This window comes from Balaenoptera musculus, chromosome 16 (genome assembly GCF_009873245.2).
Source record: "Balaenoptera musculus isolate JJ_BM4_2016_0621 chromosome 16, mBalMus1.pri.v3, whole genome shotgun sequence".
In the NCBI taxonomy this organism is placed as follows: domain Eukaryota; kingdom Metazoa; phylum Chordata; class Mammalia; order Artiodactyla; family Balaenopteridae; genus Balaenoptera; species Balaenoptera musculus.
Window position 1 is genome coordinate 48543915 of NC_045800.1, and position 22571 is coordinate 48566485.

Below are 22571 nucleotides of genomic sequence, written 5' to 3' on the forward strand. Positions count from 1 at the left end.
CAGTGGCAATGAGGACACCAGGGACACCTCTGGCAGAGGTGCTGGAGGGTGGAAAATGCTTGTTCTCAAATATAGCCGGAGGCCACTCAAGAGAAACAAAAACTTGGGCTATAGCACCACCTACTGAAAAACAAAAAGAAAGGCCTTTAATTAAGAACTCGAACTGTTAGAATCAAAGCAAAAAAACTCTACCTAAATAAGAAAGGAGTTTGCTCCTTCAAATGCACCAGCAAAGGAACAACTCATCAAGGACCATGAAAACACAGTATCACAAAAGGAAAATAACAATTCAGTAAAACTTAAAGTCACAGAAGATTGTGATCTAACTGATAGAGAATTCAAAATAGCTGTCATGAAGAAATTCAATTAGCTACAAGAAAACTCAGAAAAGCAGTTCAATGAGCTAAAGAGTAAAATTAATAAACAGAGGAATACTTTACCAAAGAGACTAGAACTCTAAAAAAGAACTAAATGGGAAATTCTGGAGCTGGAGAACTCAATAAATGAGATAAAGAATGGATTAGAAAGCACTGGAAATAGAGCAGACCATATGGAAGAGAGAATTAGTGAGCTTGAAGTTAGAAATCTAGAAATGATTCAGGTAGAAGAAGAGAGAGAAGTAAGATTTTTTAATAAAGAAACTCTACAAGAACTATCCAACTTGATTAGAAAAGGCAACATAAGGATAATGGGTATCCCAGAATGAGAAAAGAGCTTATTTAAAGAAACAACAGCTGAGAACTTTCCAAACCTGGGAAGAAACTGGATATACAAGTCCACAAAACTAATAGAACACCCAATTATCTCAATACAAAAAGATCTTCTCCAAGACACATTATATTAAAACTGTCAAAAGTCAATGATAAAGAATTTTAAAGACAATCAGGAAAAAAAAAAAAGACAGTAACCTACAAGTTACCCCCATTAGGCTATCAGCAGATTCCTCAGCAGAAACTCTATGGACCAGGAGAGAGTGGAATGACATACTCAAAATATTGAAAGATAAAAACTGTCAACCAAGAATACTCTACCCAGCAAAGTTATCCTTCAGATATGAAAAAGAAATAAAGTCTTTCCCAGACAAACAAAAGCTGAGGGAGTTCATCACTACTAGACCTGCCTTATAAGAAATGCTGAAAGGAGCTCTTCTACCTGAAACAAAAAGGTAAAAGTACAAAAAACTTTGAGTAGGTAATAAACAGAAAGAATCAGAAAATTGCAACTCTTTACCAGAATAAGTTGTTAAACAATTATAGCATAAAGGTTAAAGGGGGGAAAAAGCATTAAAAACAACTATAGCTACTTCAATTTGGTAATAAACTCACAACATAAAAAGGGATAATTTGTGGAAACAAACATAAAAGGGGAAGAAGACAAGGACAAAATCTGTATAGGCAAATGAAGATGAGACACTTTCAGCAGAAAAAGTACTATGTAATCTATGAGACAGTTTATACAAACCTCATGGTAACCACAAAACTAAAATCTAGAGCAGAGAAATTAAACATAAAAAAGAGGAAACTTAGAAAAATATCATATAAAACCACCAAATTAAAATGACAGAAAATCAAGGAAAAAGAAACAATGAAAATACAGACCAACCAGAAAACAAAAGATAAAATGGCAGTACTGAGTCTTCATATATCAATAATCACCCTAAATGTAAATGGATTGAATTCACTAATCAAAAGACACAGAGTAGCTGAACAGATTTAAAAACAAGACCCAACTATATGCTGTCTCCAGGAGACTCATCTCAGCTCTAAAGACAAATATAGGCTCAAAGTAAAGATATGGAAAATGATACTCTAAGCAAATGGCAGCCAAAAAAAAAAAAAAAACAGGTGTAGCCATATTCATATCAGACAAAACAGACTTCAAGCCAAAAAATATAAGAGACAAAGATGGACATTATATAAAGGGGATAATCCATCAAGCAGACATAACAACTATTAATGTATTTGCACCTAATGTAGGAACACCGAAATATATAAAGCAATTTTAACAAACCTAAAGGAAGAAATTGACAGCAACACAATAATAGTAGGGGACTTTAATACCCCATTTACATCAATGGATAGATTACTCAGACAGAAATTCAACAAGGAAACACGGGCCTTAAGTGAAACTTTAGAGCAGATGGACTTAAATGAATACAGAACATTCCATCCAAACTCAGCAGAATATACATTCTTTTCAGGTGCACATAGAAATTCTCAAGGATAGACCATATGTTGGGACACAGATCTCAATAAATTTAAGAAGAATGAAATCATATCAAGCATCTTTTCCAATCACACCTGTATGAAACTAGAAATCAACTACAAGAAGAAAGCTGGAAAAATCACAAATATGCGGTATCAAAATCTGTGTGATGCAGCAAAAACAGTTCTAAGAGGGAAGTTTATAGCAACACAGTCCTACCTCAAGAAATAAGAAAAATCTCAGGAAACAATCTAAACTTACACCTAAAGGAACTAGAAAAAGAAGAACAAACAAAGCCCAAAGTCAGCAGAAGGAAGGAAATAATAACAACCATAGTGGAAATAAATGAAATAGAGACTAAAAAGACGATAGTATGAAACTAAGACATGGTTCTTTGAAAAGATAAACAAAATTGACAAACTTTTAGCTAGACTCACCAAGATAAAGACAGAGAAGGCTCAAATAAATAAAATCAGAAACAAAAAGGAAGTTACAACAGATATCACAGAAATACAAAGGATTTTAAGAGAGTACTCTGAACTGCTATACACCAACAAATTGGACAACCTACAAGAAATGGATAAAATCTTAGAATCACACAGCTTTCCAAGACTGATTCATGAAGAAACAGAATATCTGAATAAACTGATCACTACTAAGGAGACTGAAACAGTAATAAAAAATATCACAAAAAACAGAAGTCCAGGACCAGACAAATTCAGTGGTGAATTCTACCATTCAAAGAAGAATCTCAGACTCTTCCAAAAAACTGAAGACAAGGGAATGCTTCCTAACATATTTTATGAGGCCAGCACTACCCTGATACCAAAACCAGACAAGAACAACACACAAAAAAGAAAATTATAGGCCAATGTCTCTGATGAACATAGATGCAAAAATTCTCAACAAAATATCAGCAAACCAAATACAACAATACATTAAAAGGATCATACACCATGATCAAGTGGTATTTATTCTAAGGATGCAAGGGTGAGTCAACATTTGCAAATCAATCAATATGATACATCACATAAACAAAAAAAGGATACAAATCATGTGAGCATGTCAATAGAGGCAGAAAAAGCATTTGACAAGATTCAACATCCATTTATGATAAAACTCTGAATAAAATGAATAATGGCCATAAATGACATATATGTCAAACCCAGCTAACATCATACTGAACAGTGAGAAACAAAGCTTTTTCTCTTAGATTAGGAACAAGAAAAGGATGCCACTCTCACCACTCTTATTTAACATAGTAGTGGAAGAATTAACATTGTTAAAATGTCCATAATTACCTAAAGCAATCTACAGATTCAATGCAATCCCTATCAAAATCCCAACATTTTTCACAGAAATAGAATTTAAAAGTCCTAAAATTTGTATGGAACCACAGAAGGCCTTGAATAGCCAAAGCAATTCTGAGAAAAAAGAACAAAGCTGGAGGTGTCACACTCCCTAATTTCAAATTATACTACAAAGCTACAGTAATCAAAACATACATAAAGAACTCATACAGGGACTTCCCTGTGGCACAGCGGTTAAGAATCCGCCTGCCAATGCAGGGGACACAAGTTTGAACCCTGGTCTGGGAAGATCCCACATGCCGCGGAGCAACTAAGCCCATGTGCCACAACTACTGAAGCCCACGCGCCTAGAGCCCATGCTCCGCAACAAGAGAAGCCACTACAATGAGAAGCCCACACACCGCAACGAGTAGCCCCCACTCGCCGCAACTAGAGAAAGCCCGCGCACAGCAACGAAGACCCAACGCAGCCAAAAATAAATTAATTAATTAAAAAAAAAAAACTCATACAACTCAACAACAACAACAATTTTCTAAATGGACAGAGATCTAAGTAGAGATTCCAAAAATGACATACAGATGGCCAACAGGCACATGAAAAGATGTTCAACATTACTAATTATCAGGGAAATGCAAAGCAAAACCACAATAAGATACCACATCACCCCCACTAGGAGGGCTATAATCAAAAAGACAGATAATAACAAGTGTTGGCAAGAAGGTATTCAAACTGAAACCCTCACACACTGCTAGTGAGAATGTAAAATGGTGCAGTCACTTTGGATAATGATTTGGTAGTTCCTCAGAATGTTAAATGTAGAATTACCATATGATTTAGCAGTTCCACTCCTAGGTATCTAGCCAAGAGATATGTAAACATGTATCTACACAAAAACTTGTACATGAATGTTCATAGCAGCACTATTCATAATAACCCCAAAGTGAAAACAACCCAAATGTCCATCAGCTGATAAACGTATAAGTAAATTGTGATATACACAATGGAAAATTATTTGTCATTAGAAAGAATGAAGTATTGATACATGCTACAACATGGATGAACCTTGAAAACATTATGGTAAATTAAAGAATCCAGAAACAAAAAAAATCACATACTGTATGATTCTATTTATATGATATATCCAGAATAGGCAAGTCCCTAAATACAGAAAGTAAATTAGTGGTTGCCTGGGACTGGAGGTAGGGGCAGGGGAAATGGAAAATAATGGCTAATGGGTATGGAGTTTCTTTTGGTGTGATAAAAATGTTCTAATCAATTGTGGTAATGATTGTATATTTTTGTGAATATACAAAAAAAATTATTGCACATTTTAAATGGGTGAATTTTATGGTGTGTGAATTATGTCAAAATAAAGCTGTTTTTTGAAAAGATAAAAAAAAAATAAATAAATCTTCTCTCAAGAAAACGTCAGGCTCCTGAGATTTTACTGGCAAGTTCTACCACATAGCTAAGGAATAGAAATAGTAGGACTTCCCTGATGGCACAGTGATTAAGAATCCACCTGCCAATGCAGGGGACACAGGTTCGAGCCTGGTCCGGGAAGATCCCGCATGCCACGGAGCAACTAAGCCCGTGTGCTGCAACTACTGAGCCTGCAAGCCACAACTACTGAAGCCCGCACGCCTAGAGCCCGCAAGCCACAACTATGAGCCCGCAAGCCACAACTATGAGACCGCAAGCTACAACTACTTAAGCCCGCATGCCTAGAGCCCGTGCTCCGCAATAAGAGAAGCCACTGCAATGAGAAGCCTGCTCACCACAAGGAAGAGGAGCCCCGCTTGCCACAACTAGAGAAAGCAACGAAGACCCAATGCAGCTAATTAATTAATTAATTAATTTTTAAAAGAAAGGAATAGAAATAGTAATCTTTCCATAAACTCTTTTAGAGAATAGAAGAGGGAACACTGCCCAATTTATGAGGCTAACACAAATTTCATAGTAAAAATAGTCAAGAAAGGAGTGTGAAAGGCTTAACTTTCTCAAGAAGAAAAACTCTTTTCAAAAATTAGCAAATCAAATCTAGCAATAATTATATCATGAACAAATTGTGAAGGAATGCAAGGTTAGAAAACTAATTGATTTACCAGATTAACCAATGTAACAGGAACAATTATATGATTATTGCAGTAGTTGGAGAATTGACATCCATCCCCCTCACCACCAACCCCCTAAACCTCTGGCCAAAGGGGGCTCTCTTTGGAGAAACACGTGCAATGTCTTTCAGAAGAGCGTCCTGTGGTGTTAAAGGCAAGATGACCTGGAGAGGTGGCAGGCAGGATAGTTTACTGAAATATTAATTTGTGTTTTGTCATTGCTGCTTCAGAGGAATGAAAAAAAGACACCAACTATTTTGTTGCCTTGTTCTTTTGTTTTTCCCCTCTCACTCCAAGGGGGTGGGGGGTTCTTTGTGCTCCCCTGCTTTAGTGGAATTCTGTTACAGGGATGAAAGCAAAAGGTTGTTTATCAAAGTATGGGGTCCTTGAGGAGATGAGCCTGCAGAAGCAAGAGAAATTGTCCTTGTTAGGGGAAATGGAAGCAGCAAGAAAGAACAGGAAGAGTCCCATGATTGGGAAGGATGCTGTTGTTTGTGTCTTACAAGTCAAGGACCTCACCCACACCCTGGCAGTGCCCTGGCAGGGTGGGGGTGGGGGAGATAAGACCTAGGAAGGCAAAGGTCGCCGGGCATACCAGGGAGGCTGGGCCCAGGCATCAAAGCTCCCAGGAGCAGCAAAGATGCCAAAGAAGAAAGTGAGCCTATGGGCAGCAGAGCTCTGCCCTCAGTTTCCAAGAACGGGTAAGCTTCCCTGGTTCTCCTGAGACCCGACAGCATCCCCCAGCCCTGTACTGAGTTGGATTGGTTTTCTGCCAGCTCTCAGGGTGGGGGTGGGTGATGGGGAGAGGGGCTTGAAGACAAAGTTAACTTGATTTAAAGAAAAGACAGTCCTGCTGTCACCAGCAAGCCCACTGGGGTCCCTAGGGAAAACAAGATGGAATCTAGGTGATAAAATAAGGTCTCACCTCTTCTGTGCTTAGTCTAGTTTCACTTGCTCATAGGGTACTGCACACAGAGGCCCCGCGCCAGGTACCTCAGCCCGGAGTTCCTAGTGCGAAACGGCTGCGCGGGACACTGCAGCCCGTGGATCGTGCGCAGAAGCGCTGCACACGCTACTCAACTCAAGATGGCGGCGGTGAGCTGTGGGCAGGGACACTGCACCCGGCACTGCGATCTCCGCCCCCTCCCCCTCCACTCTAGATCCCTAAACGGCAGCCCCACCCCTGGCCTGTCAGGAGAGCAAGTGAGCTGGCACCTCTCCATTCTCTGATAAAAGAAGAAAGCTTTCCTTTGCTTCTGAATCCAACTCCGTCTCGTTCTATTGGCTGCAACAACGCCGGGCGGAAGCACCTACTCTGGAGGATAAGTAACAATGTGACGTTGCCTCACACCCAGTTTGTACTACGCATGCGCGGGGTGTTTGCGGAGGACTCGGGAGACAGAGATACACTGATGACAGATTGGGGAAGCAGGCAGCAAAGCTCTACCTGTCCTCCAGGTCTGGCCACTGCTTGAAGTTTCCCTGGGGGTCACTGCCGGCTTCTGCACTCTGAGCGTCCACAACCGCCTCCTGCCTCGCCCTCGGGGAGTCCTTCAGGTCCTTGCACAGGTGGAGGGTGCCTCGGGCCATGCTGTCCAGGAAGCTGAGGATCTGGAGGCAGCTCTGTATCTTGGGTGGGAGTGGGCTGGCAGAGGAAAAAGCCGCACTCGTCAAATCGGCAAATGGCCTGGCCTTTGTGTCCTCCCAGGAGTGCGGAGGAGCGCCCTCTTCCTCCAGGGCCCCGAAACAGCCCAGCAAGCAGAGGTCCTCTGCCAGCTTCTCAAACAGCCCCGTCCTCCTAAAGAAGTCACTGTTGACGGGGTCCAGGTACAGTGCTGCAGACACAGCACAGAGGGTGTGCAGGACCAGGTCCAGGGTCTGGCTGGGGGACACTTCCCCCCAGGTCTGCAGTGGGGGCTCCCGGAGAGACCCCTCCAGGTCAGAGAGCAGGGACAGCAGCCCATTGAACCCACTGGAGACTCTGAAAGCAGCACGGCCTTTGGGGGTCTCCAGGATCCGGAGCAGAGACTGAAACCAATGAGATACAAGTGAGTGAGATGGAGGAGGCAGATCTTTAACGCTGAGCTCCCACCCATCCCTGCCAAAGCGTTCCGGGTGCTCTTCTGCGCTCCACTCCGTGGGAACAGCGAGCTACCGATGCGCGACTCTGAAACATTGGGAGGTCAGTACCATTCCTCTTACTTTTAGTTTTGGGTTGTGCCTCAGTGTCTTCATTCAAATGGCTGCTCTTAAAGGCTATGCTGCTTTATAGGGTTGACTTAGTCCTGTATCTTGACTTAAATGCATCTCCCTCCACAAAGCTTTCCCTGACCCTTAGCTTGTTCTCATCCCAGGCTGAGTGCTCACACCTCTAAATCCCCAATCAAAACTCTCACCACACTGTATTGAAGCTACTTGAAAATTGTCTCAGCCTTCCCCTGGATTGAAGCCCCATGAAATCGGGCTTGTTCACTGCTGTGGAACATAGCACCTACTTAATAAATATTCACTAAACTTATGGAATGAACCATTTCCTGTATTGCAAAAGGAAACTCACAGTGAAATCTATGTAAAGCAACTTATTACTATTTACCTCCCTCTCTGTGCAAGCACAGGTACTTCTAATAAATGAAAGATAGTCAAACAAATCTACTTAAAACCTGGTGTGAAAATATGAGGAAATTAACGTGGAGAAGAGAAATCCTAATGGAAGGAAACATATAGATATAGTATATAATATAGACCGTGTGTGGAGTTTAGGCTATTACAACACACATATGCAATCTACCTTCTCCAGATTGCTGAGATTTTTACTGGACAGCCAAACTTTTAATTCCTCCTAAAATCAAATATTTACTAAGCACTTCCAACGTACTATTCATTGAGCCCAGTGCATGATATACACTAGGTATTCAATAAATGTTTCGGAAGGAAAGAAGGACTACATTTAAGAAGTTCTCATTCTGTGGTAAAGTTGCACACCTAAAAGTGAAGAATGCATGGATGATTTTAGATAAATATCAAAAGCCTCTAACTTTTGGTATTTAGTTATTTACTATTCATGAAAATTGCATGGGACTCCATCGAAGACCCAGGCTTCTTAGGCATGTTTCCCAGAGAATGGCCAGTCCCTATAGTTTTGCTCTGGAGGAAGATTTGAATTGTTTTGTCCTTTCAAATGTTTAGTGTTCAGTGAGGATTGTCTGGGCAGGCACAACTTAAAGTCAATTTCAGGATGCTTGAAACAAGTTTCAAAGAGAAAAAATAAAAAGAAATTCCCAATTTGAGAGAGAGGGGGTGATGCTGTGTCTTAAGTGCATGGTTTAGGGTGACAGCCTATAGCATAATGCATGAAAGTCCATTGACAAAGAGAAAACTGGTGGGTCAGAAAAAAGGAGGGAAGGGATTAGATTTTTTAATTCTCATACAGAGAAAGTCAAATAGAAATTCAGTAAAGTTACAGGTAGCTATGAAATACGAAGTCATGCACTTTGCGGGGCAAAGATAATTTTCCAGCTCTATCTCTAAAATGCTGGTAACCCTAACCTAACACTAGAGTTTATCTGAAATAATATAATGTGTACCCCTAACACCCAAATTCTGTTATCTAATATTATATTCTGCTACATGAAGCCTGAGCTGCTTGGCAGGCAGTCAACCCAAGCTTGGGGTAGGGAAGCACAAAATGAGGCAGGACTAAGTAAATGTACCCAGGCAAGGACTCTTTCAAAGATGGAGAGAAATGATGACCAAGGAGCTACTTAAAGTGCTCCCACGGCCCCATCAATGACATTTCAAGAAATTAAAAACAAAACAAAGATTGTAGAAACTAGGAGAATCTATAAAAGGCCAAAGGCCACGATTATGTTCAAAATGGACAAATTATCATATAGAGTGATGTAGAAAGATTCATCCTTACCAATGTGGGTCAGTTGATCTTTTCCCAGTTATAGGAGAAGAAAATGCATGACTTATGGTGGTTAGATCAAAGACTACCCACCACAGCTCAGGGGGATGACTGTGGGGAAATTCAATTGTCGTTTTGTTCTTTAAAAGAAGCAGCATCAGGGCCACCCACTAACGGGGGATCAAATGAGAGTGGTGGGATAGACTTCAGGGAAATGGGCTTTCCAGACCGCCTGAAAGCTAGAAGCAAAAATGAAACATTAAGGACTAGGCAGTGACAACTGCTTTCTCCTCCTGGGTGAGGATATGACCTAACTACTTCTGAATTTGGCTCAAAACCCAGGAAAGTTTGACATTTGTAGACAGGTCCTTAAAGAGAAGATTGTATATAGACTGTTAGAGCAGATTCTCCAGAATAGTGACATTTGGTGAATGTAAAACCTTATGGTTTAGCAACACAGAGCTTTCTAGACTAGGCACGGCCTTTCTCTTTATAGACTGCATCCCACAGCTGCCTTCCCCAAACCCCACCCCCAACCCCAGGACACTGGGGCCAGTCCTCTGTGCCTGCCTTGTGTGAGCAACTCACTCCGCACAGAATATTATTTCTTTTATCAAGTTGGAAATGAATTCTAACCTTGAAGTGCATGTGGTGGTGGTAGTTTCTTCCCGCCAACTGATAATCCACACAAAAGGCTGAACATTAACGTGTGGTACAGCATGCATTGCATTGTCTGTCTCGACCTGTCTCAGTGTGACTCGTGCCATGGAAAATAAATAAATCACCGAGACATCAGGATATCTTAAACTGTTAAACTGTAAACTGTCTAGATTTATGTGAGTGCTTTCAATGGCTCCTAAAACCACTATGACGTTGTTCAAGGCAAATGGAATGAATGGAGCTCTTCTGTTTATCACATGACATGTGACAAAACAAACACCAAAAAGAGAGTAATTAAAAAATAAAACTAATCAGATTACAAGCAATTGTCTAAGTGCTGCATGACCACTAAAACCCCCCTCTTTCCTTAAGATACCATCTTCCAGTTGTCCAAGTTGACACCAGATATTGCTCAGAAGGACTCCATCATTCAAGGAATGTTGAGAGCAGATATTTTAAAAAGAAAGCAAACCAATAATAGTCCTCCTTATGATCTGTGTCTCTCAGAGGGTCTATCCTCTGTAATTCCTAGATGGCTCTTTTCTCCTCCTATTGGGAGGGGTGGAGAAAAAAGAAATGGCTGACCTTAATTGTTGCTTTGTTTGATTTATTAAATTCAGAGTCATTATCTAAAATGGGGGTAATCTCATTAGAACTCAGACTGCTCTATTATTTCTTGGGATGGGGTTAATTTCATATTTGCAGAGTCATAAAGTAAAGAGCCCAAAATCCAATTACAAAGGCTTAATTTCATAGCAACTAAAGAGAAACATTTCTATCATAAAGGAAAATAAATACTGCACTACTTCGGGGAAACGATTTGTCAGGAACTGGGGACTTGGGAGGAGGGTCTCCATTACTGTCATTCAACTTTGCATGATAATGCATCACCTAGGCTTGAGAGTCTACGGAAGGGAGTAAATTTAATCAGCTGAAGTCAAAGTAATCAGGCTAGGGTTGACACATTTCAAGAAAGGTCAGCGTTAAGCACATTTTCTCCTCCTTAACTCAGTTACCATGTCATCGTCTCTGAGTTAGTATTCCTCAAGCTTGAATCTATAAAATGGATGTCTGCTGCAAAGCGCTAACTATGTTAGGACTAACAGGATTTATTTCACATTCTCTTATTTGTTATTCCTCATAATTTTCCATGTGTCATGCTGGAAGACCGGTGAGGTAATGCAATTAAGCTCAGAGTTGAACAGCTAAATGTATATTAGCAAATCAATCTGAATTTGTGCATAACCCAATCATGGTCCCACTGGCCATGGAGAGGAAATTCATTTGCTTACATTATTCTTTAACTCGGTTATCATTTGCCAGAATTAGGTGATGAAGTCACATGTGCCTCTGTATTGGTATGGAAGCACCACTGGATTTTGGAAGCAACTGCCTTAAGTCACATGTTTCTGGAGGATTTTTCTCCTCCAGAGCAGCTGGCTGATTCTCAGGGAAGGGAAATGAGGGTGGCACCGTGATGTGAATACACTTCAGAGATGACAAACCTTTATTGGGTGGTGGGGCAGGGAGTCCTGCCTTTGAGGTCCCCACCCTCCATCACTTTCACCTCATCCTACATCTGACCCACTTTGCAGGCACAGTGCTTTGGGCAGAGTCCGCTCTCAACTACCAAAAAAGGAAATCTAGCCAGAAAGAACTAATTTTACACCTTTGTTTCCCAAGGGGTTCCCAAAGTGATTTAGAACAAAGGCAGATCCCACATCAGATTCCAGCAAACGTTGGCTAGTTGCTCACACGACTCAGTGGTGGGCAAGGCTGGAACAGGCTCTGGGGCCCAATCCTTCCCCACCACCCACGGGAGCTGCAACGTGTTCTCACCCTAGTCCTGGAAGAACAATGGCGGCTTTAGGCACCCTCCCAACTGCCCAGCAGTGACTTGGTACCCAGGGAGAAGACAGCACATTGAGTGCGGGGTATGGCTCTGTTAAATAAGCTTACACAGTGTTCATCCCTGATGTGCTCTCTTGATAGTGTGATTCTGAAATGATATTGAATCTGTAAAACACCATAATGGCTTTACATTGCTAATTCTAGAAATTCAGTCCTATTACCCAAGGGCTGACACTCCAATAAGGTGCTTCTGGGCTATAGAGTAAACAGGATGAACTTTCCAGGAGCAAAGCAGAGAGCTTTTCTGTAATGGACACAAAAACACTTGTGCTCTCCAAAACTTTTCTCTCCATGAATCTGTTTGACTTTCAATATGAAAATGTCAGAAATAGATAGGGCTTCCAATTATTCACCCAATAGAAAACCAAAGTCCTAACTGCCTTGCTGTCTGCCTTCCCTGTTCCTTATTAGAATAAGGCTCATGTGAATTAAGCTGAACACAGACATATGAGAAAAAATGCAACAAACAGCAAGATGAAGAGGAAAAATCACCAGATTTTAAATCACTAGTCTTAGATCCAAACTCAACTTCACCATTCAGTATTAGAATCTCTCAGGGCCTATCTCTGCCCAATATTAAGATAGGACCACATGAAGCTAAAGTGCATTCCAGCTGTAAACTGTCATTAATTCTTGATATCTCTCTCCCTTACTCTCCCCTTTACATGCTCCCCTCAATCCTGTTACTTCACATAATCATGGGACTCCAGTGTCTTTCAAAAGACCTTTAACTTTCCTTTTTTGTTTCATCACCTTCACTGATTTTTTGACCCTGTGATTAAATCACTGTTTTGGTTCCTGTCATCTGTGAAATACATGATAACTATGGTCATAATGCCACTTCTGGATGGGATTCTCATGACACATTGGCCATGCCGAACTCCACAGGATTAGGTCATGAGATGACATGAATACAGTTGCATCAGTGCCTGACACTGGCTCTGCTGAAAAATAAAGTAGGTAAAATAAACTGAATGCCATTCTCTAACTGGTAAAATGGTTTTGTACAGAGATAGTCATGGCTAAATAAGGTTGAGGGTTTAATTTTGGAAGTCAGAGCAACTTCGTATTGTATAAAATTCACCAGTGATCCAGAGTGGCATGATAATGAAACATGAGTGTGTATTGCATAGGGGGTTCTTTTGCACATAGATGTGACAGGTCCCCAAGTCAGTTCCCTGGGGGATATTTGAATTTACATCTGCTCTTCTCTTAAACAGCATAAACAAAAGAAAGGGGATTTTTTTTTTTTTTTTAAGGCATAAGCCCGCAAAGACAAAAGAAATGGAAAAGCAGGAACAGCAACAAAATTGTGAGAGCTGTAAGGCTGATGATGTTTATTATCATCTTTAACTGTTTTAAGATAACTTGATGATTATTAACAATACTACAAAAACAAAAATATATGCTTCTCTTTGTTGTCCAGAGGTGACAGCCTAGTTTTACTTCTCGCTTTGTAACCACTGTTCCTGTGCCTTTGACTGCCTTTTGCTTCCTCTTCCCAGTTCAGATGTTCCCTCCTCTGCGAGCCTTCCTCAAACATGTAAGGCAGCATTGGTCTCTCCTACTTCTCTGTTCCCATGGCAGCCTGCCTTCAACCTCTGGGGCATTACCACGCTGCATCACCATGATTGCTTACTTAATATTAGCCCTAGTCTACGAGCTACCAGTTGGCAAGGGCTGAATCTCATACAACTGTGTGTCCCGAGCACTCTGCATCAGACCTGGTAACTGGTAGATGCTCACTAAATGCTGGGCAAGTAAACAAGGCTGCTGCTTGGCCACCACCAATTTGGGCTCCACTTCCATGGTTTACAGTGTGGCTGGGAAGTCGCTGCCCAACTAGGGACGACATTTCCTGGCATGTCTTGCATCCAGATGAGTCCTGCCCAGAGAAACTTGGACAGAAGTTAACATGCACCAGTTTTAGGCCTGAAAAAGAATGTGTGCCGTTTTCTCTGCTCTCCCTTCCTTTGTCTGATGGCTGGATTAGATGCCCAGGTGACTGCTGTCCCTGAATGACACTCCTCCCAATCACTGATTGGACGGTACGTAAGAAAGAAACCTCTAATGTGCCAGGCTATTGAGGATGGGGGATTTATTTGTTACAGCAGCCAGTAGTACTCTACCTGTATGATAAAGTGACCAACTAAATGAATGAATGCATGGGCAAATGCCGATCACCTGCTGCATGTCCATGGGAAACCCATCACAAAGGAGGACTTGACATCACCTTCAGGAGATCCAGTTTCAGCTGCAGTTCCCCTTGAGTGGACGAGCACAAAGCGCCCACAATGATGCTCATGTACTCCTCGGCGTTGATGACTGAGAGCTGCTCCAAGATGCTGAGAGAGGCTCCCCGGTAGCACTCATCGTCCAGGAAGATCTTGATGAAGGGCACCATGCCGTGGTCTTTCAGGACAACTGGGGACCAGACAGAGAGTATGGGGCTAGAGCGATAAGGGCCTTGGCACCTTAGCTTCAATTACAAGGAAAGCTTTTCCTTACAATTTCCAAGTTTGTTTGGCTACATGTGTATGTGTTTTTTCCACGCATTAGGAATTTTTTTTCAAAATCCATACCTACTGTTAAAATAAGAAGAGGAAGAGAGACACTATGGAGCTGAGAATTAAAAAGAAAAACTGCTTTCTTCTCCAGTGAGAATTCTGTTTTTGAAAAAAATTTCCCCTTTTTCTGTTTTTAGAGACGTAAGTAATACAAACTTTAATTGGATATACCTCTGGCATTTATTTCCACATAATCCCCTAATCCAGGGCCAATGGCAATTCTCTCTTATCTCTGCCCAAATTCTTATTGAAAGCAAACCAGAATTTAAGAGTATGTTTAACTCGTAGGTAGTTTCTTGTGGCAAGGTGGGCGGCAGGCAGGATTTAAGAAATTTGGCTAATGGTATGTTTTTGTTTAAAAGTAATCCTAAGAATTTCTTCCCCAGGATTGATCTTTGAAGTAATCACATGTAGAATAAGAACTAGGAAGTAACTGGATCGTTCAAATGGTATGACATGGATTTGAGCTGGTCAACTCCATAAGGCAGGATTTCCCCAATTATGGGCCAGGTACCCCTTACATGGAAATCACCTTGGAAGCCTGTTTACAAGTAGATTACTAGGCTCTGCCTTGACCTGATAATTAGATCTCTGGGAGGGAGCTTAGGAATATGCACCTCCCTATTAACCAGAACCTCCAGGGAATCTCTTATAGTCTAACATTAGAGATGCTCTACCATAATGAAGTAATCATTCACATTTGGTATAGTTGACCTGTGAGGGCCTCAGATAAAGATGCACCAAATCACCAAACCCACTGATGTCACTTTGCTGATGCATCTGCTTCATAGTATAACATACATGCATTTATATTTTATGCACATATTTTTAAGCATGAGAACGACATGATCTTAGGAAGCTAAACTTTATTGAATGGATGAAGCTACTAAATCCATCATGGGCTGAAAGCACATCAAATTATGTCTCTTAAAAATGATGAGCTTTCTTTGCCTGTACTTTACAATTTGAATCTTTTTAAAGTATCTATAGTCAGTGCAGCAGGATATTAAAAGATTTTACTTGAGGGAGATGGGGTTTCTGTAGTCTCATAAATTTAAGATAACTCTTTGATTCCCAACCTTATTTAGCAACCTAAACAGTAAAAAGTGTCAACTGATGTGTCTACCAATTTACTGTTGATCACTGAACATCAACCAGTGAATGGACATCAGCCACAGCGATAGTGTTGGTTATTCCTTGGATATAGCCTTTGGACAATGACATAAATCACCAGGAAATAGTTAATGTTTTCCCAACCAGTGACAAGGTGAATTTGATACCATCCTTACCTGCATTCCGAACTGATCCTTTCAGAAGCGTGACCACAGTTCTCAGCATCACACAAGTCAGTTCTCTTTCTATATCCTGAACTCCAGGATTGGACTCTTTGTTTCCTGCCATATTTAAGAAGCAATGAAGAAACATTTTTAAGTACATGTGATATGGCCCCAAATCTCCAATTCCATTAGTTTCCTATCCTCTTAAAGAAAGACGAATATCATGCTTCCATTACAAAGGAGTGTGCATCCCATTTCGTAAGATGTGACCCTACAACCCTTACATCAGAGGTTCTCCAACTTGAGTGCATCAAAATCCCCTGGAAGGCTTGTTGTAAAATCCAGGGTATGTACATGGGGCATGGTTAGGCAGGGAGAGCCCAGGCCCGTGCTCCTGAGGCAGGGTGAGGGAGTGCTGCCAAGGAGCCACGGGTGTACAGCCCAGCAGGGCATGCAAGAGTGTGGCCAAGGTTTAGAGGGGCAAGCCAGCCAGCAAGGCCCTGGTGACTGACCTCTGCTCCAGGTGGGAGGCCATTGGGCCCGAGAGCACCATGTGAGCAAGGTGGCCGTATCCCAGCTGACCCCAGACATGTCCCGCACACCCTTCCATCCCGGACTTTCAAGCCTCTCTGAGCCTCCTTTCCCCTTTGCATTGCTGAGGACCTGTCCTTCTGCTGTTTCCCTACCTACACGCTCAGACAATATCTACTGCAGGAGGTATCTGAAAACTAAGAACTCATCAGGCCTGAGTTAGTCCCATGAGTCGGCTTCAAGTTACACCCATCCCTCCCACCTCTTCATGGGGAAGATCAGGCAAGTTATAGAAAACAGGGAGGCTGCCTGTGCTGTGAAGCCATGTAGCCCAGGGGTACCCTCTCTGACTCTCAGGGCACCAGGCGACGTGGGCACACTCACTTTCTCTGTTATGTTAATGGGTGGTGGGGCTGGCACACAGACCAGGCCCGGCTAACACTGGCCCCCACCCATTCCCCCCTTCCCCTCCTAAAGCTCCTGGAAGGCACCTGACTTCCTCAGGATCTTGGCCTGCTTCCGTAGCTGGGCTAGCAGCAGGCCCAGGAGCCCTGAGTCCCGGAAGATGTCAGTGAAGAGCGGGTCCCCGCCGGCGATCCTGAGGACAGTTTGCAAGGCCACGAGGGTGACGAGCGGCTCTGGGCTCTCCTGGATCAGGCGCTGCACCTTCCGCAGGATCTCATGGGGCACGTAATGCAGCTCAAACACCAGGACCTCCAGCAGCTGGAAGAAGTGCATCTGCACCAGGGTCGGCTTCAGGGGCACGATCTCCACGAACTGCGAGATGGGCTGCAGGGTCCACTCCAGCAGGAAGAAGTTGCGGGCGTTCCAGGCCCACATGGTCCTGATGGATGACAGGACTTTTGTGCAGAGGACAGGGTCACTGGCTTTGTGGAAAACATTCTGCAGGACTTGGAAGGCCTGAAGATTCTTCACAGTCACCCCTGAAGATGCAAAAAAGAAATAATCCTGCAAATCATTTCTCCTGCCTATGCCTAGAAATACATGCTTGCATTATCGCGAGGAAATACCATTTAAAGTTTCTATTTTCTAGCTCCTGTGGGTAAATGTCTATCAGAAGTCCAGAAAAGCCATATGCCCAGGATGTGAATAAGGCTAGAGTTGCATTGTCCAAGACGTGCTGGGTAATTAAGCATTTGAAATGTGGCCACTGTGAACTGAGGCGCGCCCTGAGTGTAAAAATATACATCAGATTTTCAAGATGTAGCACAAAGAAAAGAAGGCAAAAAAAAGTCATTAACAATTATTTGTACGATCACATTTTTTGATGGTAATATTTTGGATATATTGGGTTAAATAAAATATATTATTAAAAATAATTTAACCTGTTTCTTCTTAATTTTTAAAATTTTGCTGCTAGAACATTTAAAATTACGTAATGTGGCTCGCATTATATTTCCATCAGGCAGCACAGGACTGGAGGATTGGTTTCAATTAATTAAAATCAAATGATTTTAAAGATTACTAAGCAAAGTCAGTTTCATTTCTAGGCAAGCTGTTAAATAAAGACACCTTCCAAACCCACTCCCTCCTTTCTCTCCAGCTAGAAGGTTAAGTCTCATTCTCTCTTACCCAGGAGATACTTCCTCAGAGAACTCCCTGCCTCCAGCCCTCTGTGCTTCAGACACTCGAGATGTTTCTGAAACTCCTCTCTAATCCAGCCACTCCCCTGTGTGTCTGCTGGAGTCACATCCAGTGGCTTTTCCTAAACTGGTCTCACAGCTTTGCAGCCTCCACCCTCTGGTCTGTGCAGGTCTCTCTGCCCATCTCCCCAGACTCACCCAGATGTTTCTGGTCACCATTTCTTTCCCCAGGCCGTACCTTCTGTCTTTATATTTCTTCCCCCTCTTTTCTACCTGGATGACCCATCCTTTGCCTTGAAACCTCTCTTGAATGGGACCCTCTGTGCAGGGTTTCCTGACTGACCCAGGCAGAGCTAATCCTCTGCACTGGTGTCACCACTGTGCCTGTTTATCAGCCAGTTATTGAGTAGATTATGGCTCAAGGTTTGTGTGATGGTCTCTATAGAGAATTTTTAAGGAGCAGACACCTGGCCTCTTCACGGTGGTACCCAGCATGGGGCGGAGTGGCTGCTGGACAGAAATTATCAGGACATGTTGATTGAGTTCATCAATCAATCAGTCAGTATCTTGTAGAGCTAAGGAGGCACTGACTCTGAGCCTGGATGGCTGTTTCAGGGCCATCAGTCCCTGTTAGATAAGCAGATGTCACCGAGTAAGTCACACCAGAGGTGGGGATGGAGATCACAGTCTCCCTCCATTATCCGAGAGAGTCTTTGCCTTTTTAAAGCAATCATTTCCTCTCAGTCCCACCCAGGTCATCTGGAAAAATCTATAAAGGAGAGATTTTAAGTCTCCCCAAAGGCATGACAGAACCAGCCCCTACCGTATCCCTTACAGGTGCCACATGTTTGTTTCTGCACAGGGAACCAGGGAATGACCTGCATTGCCTCGTCAGGGCACAGTGCCAAGTGCTGTCAGGCACCCGGAGACACCCAGTGACCCACCAGAAGCCTCGTGATGGAACTTGAAGCCTTCCAGCTGCGGGTAAGTGATGCTGTCGAACACCTTCAGCTCTGACCTCCCACAGGTTGTCAGCCACACCACCAGCCCAAGGAGCTCCTCTAGGTGGGGGTCCACTTCACTCTGGGTCAGCCCGTCGTACCTGTGGGGACAGACAAGGCCAGCTCCCTGGACGTCTTGGACGGAGCATCCAGGTTTGCTCATGGTGCTCCCCGCAGGGATACAGAGGCAATGGAAATCGCAGTGCTGGGCAAGACCCAAAAGGTGTCCACCAGTTCAGCACCAAAAGACACAGGGAGTGGATAAAAGTCACTCTGTTTGCAAGCCTCAGCCCTTGATCTAAGGACGTGCAACTAGAACAAAGAGAAACCTGTGAAGAGCCACAGCATCTGCTCACCGGAAGGCTGCTTTCCGTGGCCAGACCCCCCAAAAGTCATGAGCTTAGGGCACCAGCAGGGCAGGAGCACCCCCGAAATGAGAGATTTGATATTTCAGAATGGTAACAATACAGACATCATGGGAAATAATTGGACTTTATTAGACTTCCTCATGCTTATTTCAAGAGTGAGTATTGTTTTTGTTTCTAATCCTCCCAGGGACTCTGGAAGGCAGGGTAGAGCTATCCCACCCAAGGGGCAAATTCGCTGGGTATGGATCCATCAGCTTCTACCAGTCATTGGCAGAGGGCTGGTCCTGGAGTTGTTGATCTTTGGGCACTTCCAACCCCCAAGCATATAGGCAGAGCCGGTCACAGCCATCCCAGAAAGCCCTCCAGCACAGGATGTAGATTCTGACAGGTGGCTGTTAGACCAGCCATTTGGTGGTACATGCCACCCAATGGACTTGGTAAAACTATTATTGCGATCACCCATGGGTTTCCTAAAGAAGTAGCTCCAAACCCGGCTGCACGTTGATTTACTTTTGCAATAAAAGTCTCTCTGGCCATGCCCTATGGAGATTTGTATTTCAGAAGACATTCTGAGAAGCCCCAATATCTGTCTTTCTCCAAAGCACTGCAAATGATTGTGAGGACCTTGGCTTCCACTGTTTCTTCCCCACCAAGCACAGCCACTTACCGAAGTAACACTTTGAGTAGCAGAGGGTAGCCCTCCCCATTCTCAAACTCCAGGAACAGAGCAGAGGAGACGGGGTAGGAGTCCTTCACAAAGCCCAAGACGAGGCTCACTGCCTCGCTCACCTCGGGAGCAGGGAGAGTGTCTGCAAGCCTGGAGAGGTTCTGGAGGGAGATCTTGATGCAATCCATGGCTGCAGGAAGGAAACACACCCCTGCTGAATTCAAAGGCAATAGCTTTTCTTCAGTGGTCATTCCCTCCCCACCTGCCTTTAAACTGTATATCAAGATGTGAATGAGAATTCATTCAAAACACTTTTCCGCTGGCTCTTGGATCAAGAAGAAGCCTCCTCCATGAGAAGTGTCATCCTGAGAGCCACACTCGAGGGCCCAGATGGAGAGCAGGTGAAACAGGAAGTGGAAGGGAGCCTCTAAGCCCTCTGCTCTTAATTCCCAGCACACAGGACAGTCCAGGCCCATCAAATAACAAGATGCAAGACACAAGACCTGAGTGTCGCAGGAGACCTTAAGGAAGCAATGCTGAGCAGAAATTAGCTTGATGAAAAGTGTAGGGAAGGATATATGAACACGTGGGAAGATGAAGGGCAAAAAGGTGGTGTGTATCAGCTACTAAAGAATCCAGGGGGTTGGAGCCGGGAAGTGTGGTCCACAAGGGAGGGGGAGGAAGACAGGCCCCACTGGTATGTGGCCTGCTGTGGAACACACTGGTTACCCCAGAGCTGTGAGAAGCCAGGGAAAGAATGGAGTCAGCAGAGAGATGTCACTGGGTTTGCATTTGGGTGGATCACTGTTTTTAGGGCTCTTTCATTGGGGGAAGCCTCTTCTGAGTGCCAGGAAAGCCACACCAGTGGATCAGGAAAAGTGTCTACCAGAATTTGAGATAAGGCGTGCTCAGTCCCTCACCTGCGAGGCCAAGGGCAAGTTCCAAACTCTGCATGCCAGGCAGGGCAGCACTGAGAGTTGCGGTCTTGGCAGGTAAACACCAGGCTAGTCCTTACTTCCTGACCTTCTCCTCAGCCTATACGCCCATGGAAACTACTCATTCCCCTATGGCACAGTGCTTTTGTGGCCAGCTCCTCACTGCGGTGGCATTTTTCTTTTCCAGCTGAGAATAATGACCGCAGTGAGAGACCCCCGCCACCAAGGCAGGCAGCCTTTTCTCAGGGGTCTCTGACTCCAGTCTGTGAGGGGTGCCTGGGCTGCTGAACACCTCAGGCCCAGCTCAGCCCTCCACCATTACCACTGGGCCCTGGCTTCACTGGGAAATTTCAGTCTTGAAACTGGAGATGAAGTTTCGTCCCAGGGCTCAATTACAGTAAGAGGGTGGGCTTGTACTTTCCCAGCTCTCACCAGCTGACACTGTCTATTACAGGAGGCCCCAGAAAGAAGACAGGTCACAGGACAAGTGTTTGTGGACAAGCAGGTCACATTGGCAGGCTCAGACCCCCACCTCTCCCAAAAAGACCCCACACCTTAGAGTTAACCCAAGGGATAGACGGTTGTGCTTCTAAGAGGCATTTCAGCTGGTGGAGCTGAAAAATGGTGCACAGTGGGTGGAGAGGTCAGCTGAAGAGTTTCGTCAAAACCTTTCCCTAGGAGTTAGCCTTGCAGAGCTTCCCTTCCCACCCCATGATGGGCCAGCACCTGAAAAAAAGGCTAATACATTTTCCCAGGATTCCGCAAGCCACAGTAGTGTCCGTGCTTCCCAGCATTACCTGGGTCCTCAGGAGACAGATGATGCTAAGGGAGGCCCCTGGGACTGCTAAAGGAATTGATTCCCTCAGGGTATTGCCTTTGATCACACCCAAGTAATGATGCTGTGATGCTGACACCTATGGGGCAGCCACTGGGTGCCAGGTGCTATCTAAGCACTTCACATATGCCAACTCATCGAAGCGTCACAGCAATCCATTGAGATCAACGGGATTATTACCTCCATTTTACAGATGAAAAAACTGAAGCACCCAGGCAGTAAGTGCCCAAGGTCACTCAGCTAGGAGGACAGAGCTGGAGCGCACACCCCAGGCCGTCTGGTTCCAGAATCTAAGTCCTTAACCCTTACACATTGCTGCCCAGAGCAGAACCTAAGGCACTGGAATCAGGCATCTCCAGGTTTAATATTTGATTCCCTTCTTCACTAGCTGGGGAGCCTTGGCAAATTCTTCTATCACTCAATCTGTTTCCTCTGCTGGAAAATGGCATTAATTATCAATATGTATCTCAAAGAAGCAAATGAGGTAACATACAAATGAGCCCAGCACAGTGTCTGTTCAACAGCATGTGTGTAGTAAATGAGTTCCCCTTTCCCTCTCTCCTCCAGTAGAGCATCAAAATGAACAATATAGACACTTTCATGAATGGACCCAAGCAATGTAGGGTCACCTACTAGGCATAGTTGGGCATCGGTGAAAATCCTGTTTGTTCATCTCTAT

The 22571-nt window shown here is 43.7% G+C and overlaps 1 protein-coding gene across 1 annotated transcript in view; it reads right to left on the reverse strand.

Moving 5' to 3' along the window:
- The window catches only part of WDFY4 (WDFY family member 4), a 253283-nt gene that overhangs the window by 215670 nt on the left and 15042 nt on the right, over positions 1–22571 (reverse strand). Inside the window, exons 7-12 of the mRNA XM_036829672.1 lie at positions 20123–20312; positions 19031–19188; positions 16974–17426; positions 15964–16068; positions 14341–14531; positions 7077–7657 (exon numbers count right to left, since the gene is read on the reverse strand). Coding sequence (XP_036685567.1) covers positions 7077–7657; positions 14341–14531; positions 15964–16068; positions 16974–17426; positions 19031–19188; positions 20123–20312 — 1678 coding nt within the window. The remainder of the gene's footprint in view (positions 1–7076; positions 7658–14340; positions 14532–15963; positions 16069–16973; positions 17427–19030; positions 19189–20122; positions 20313–22571) is intronic.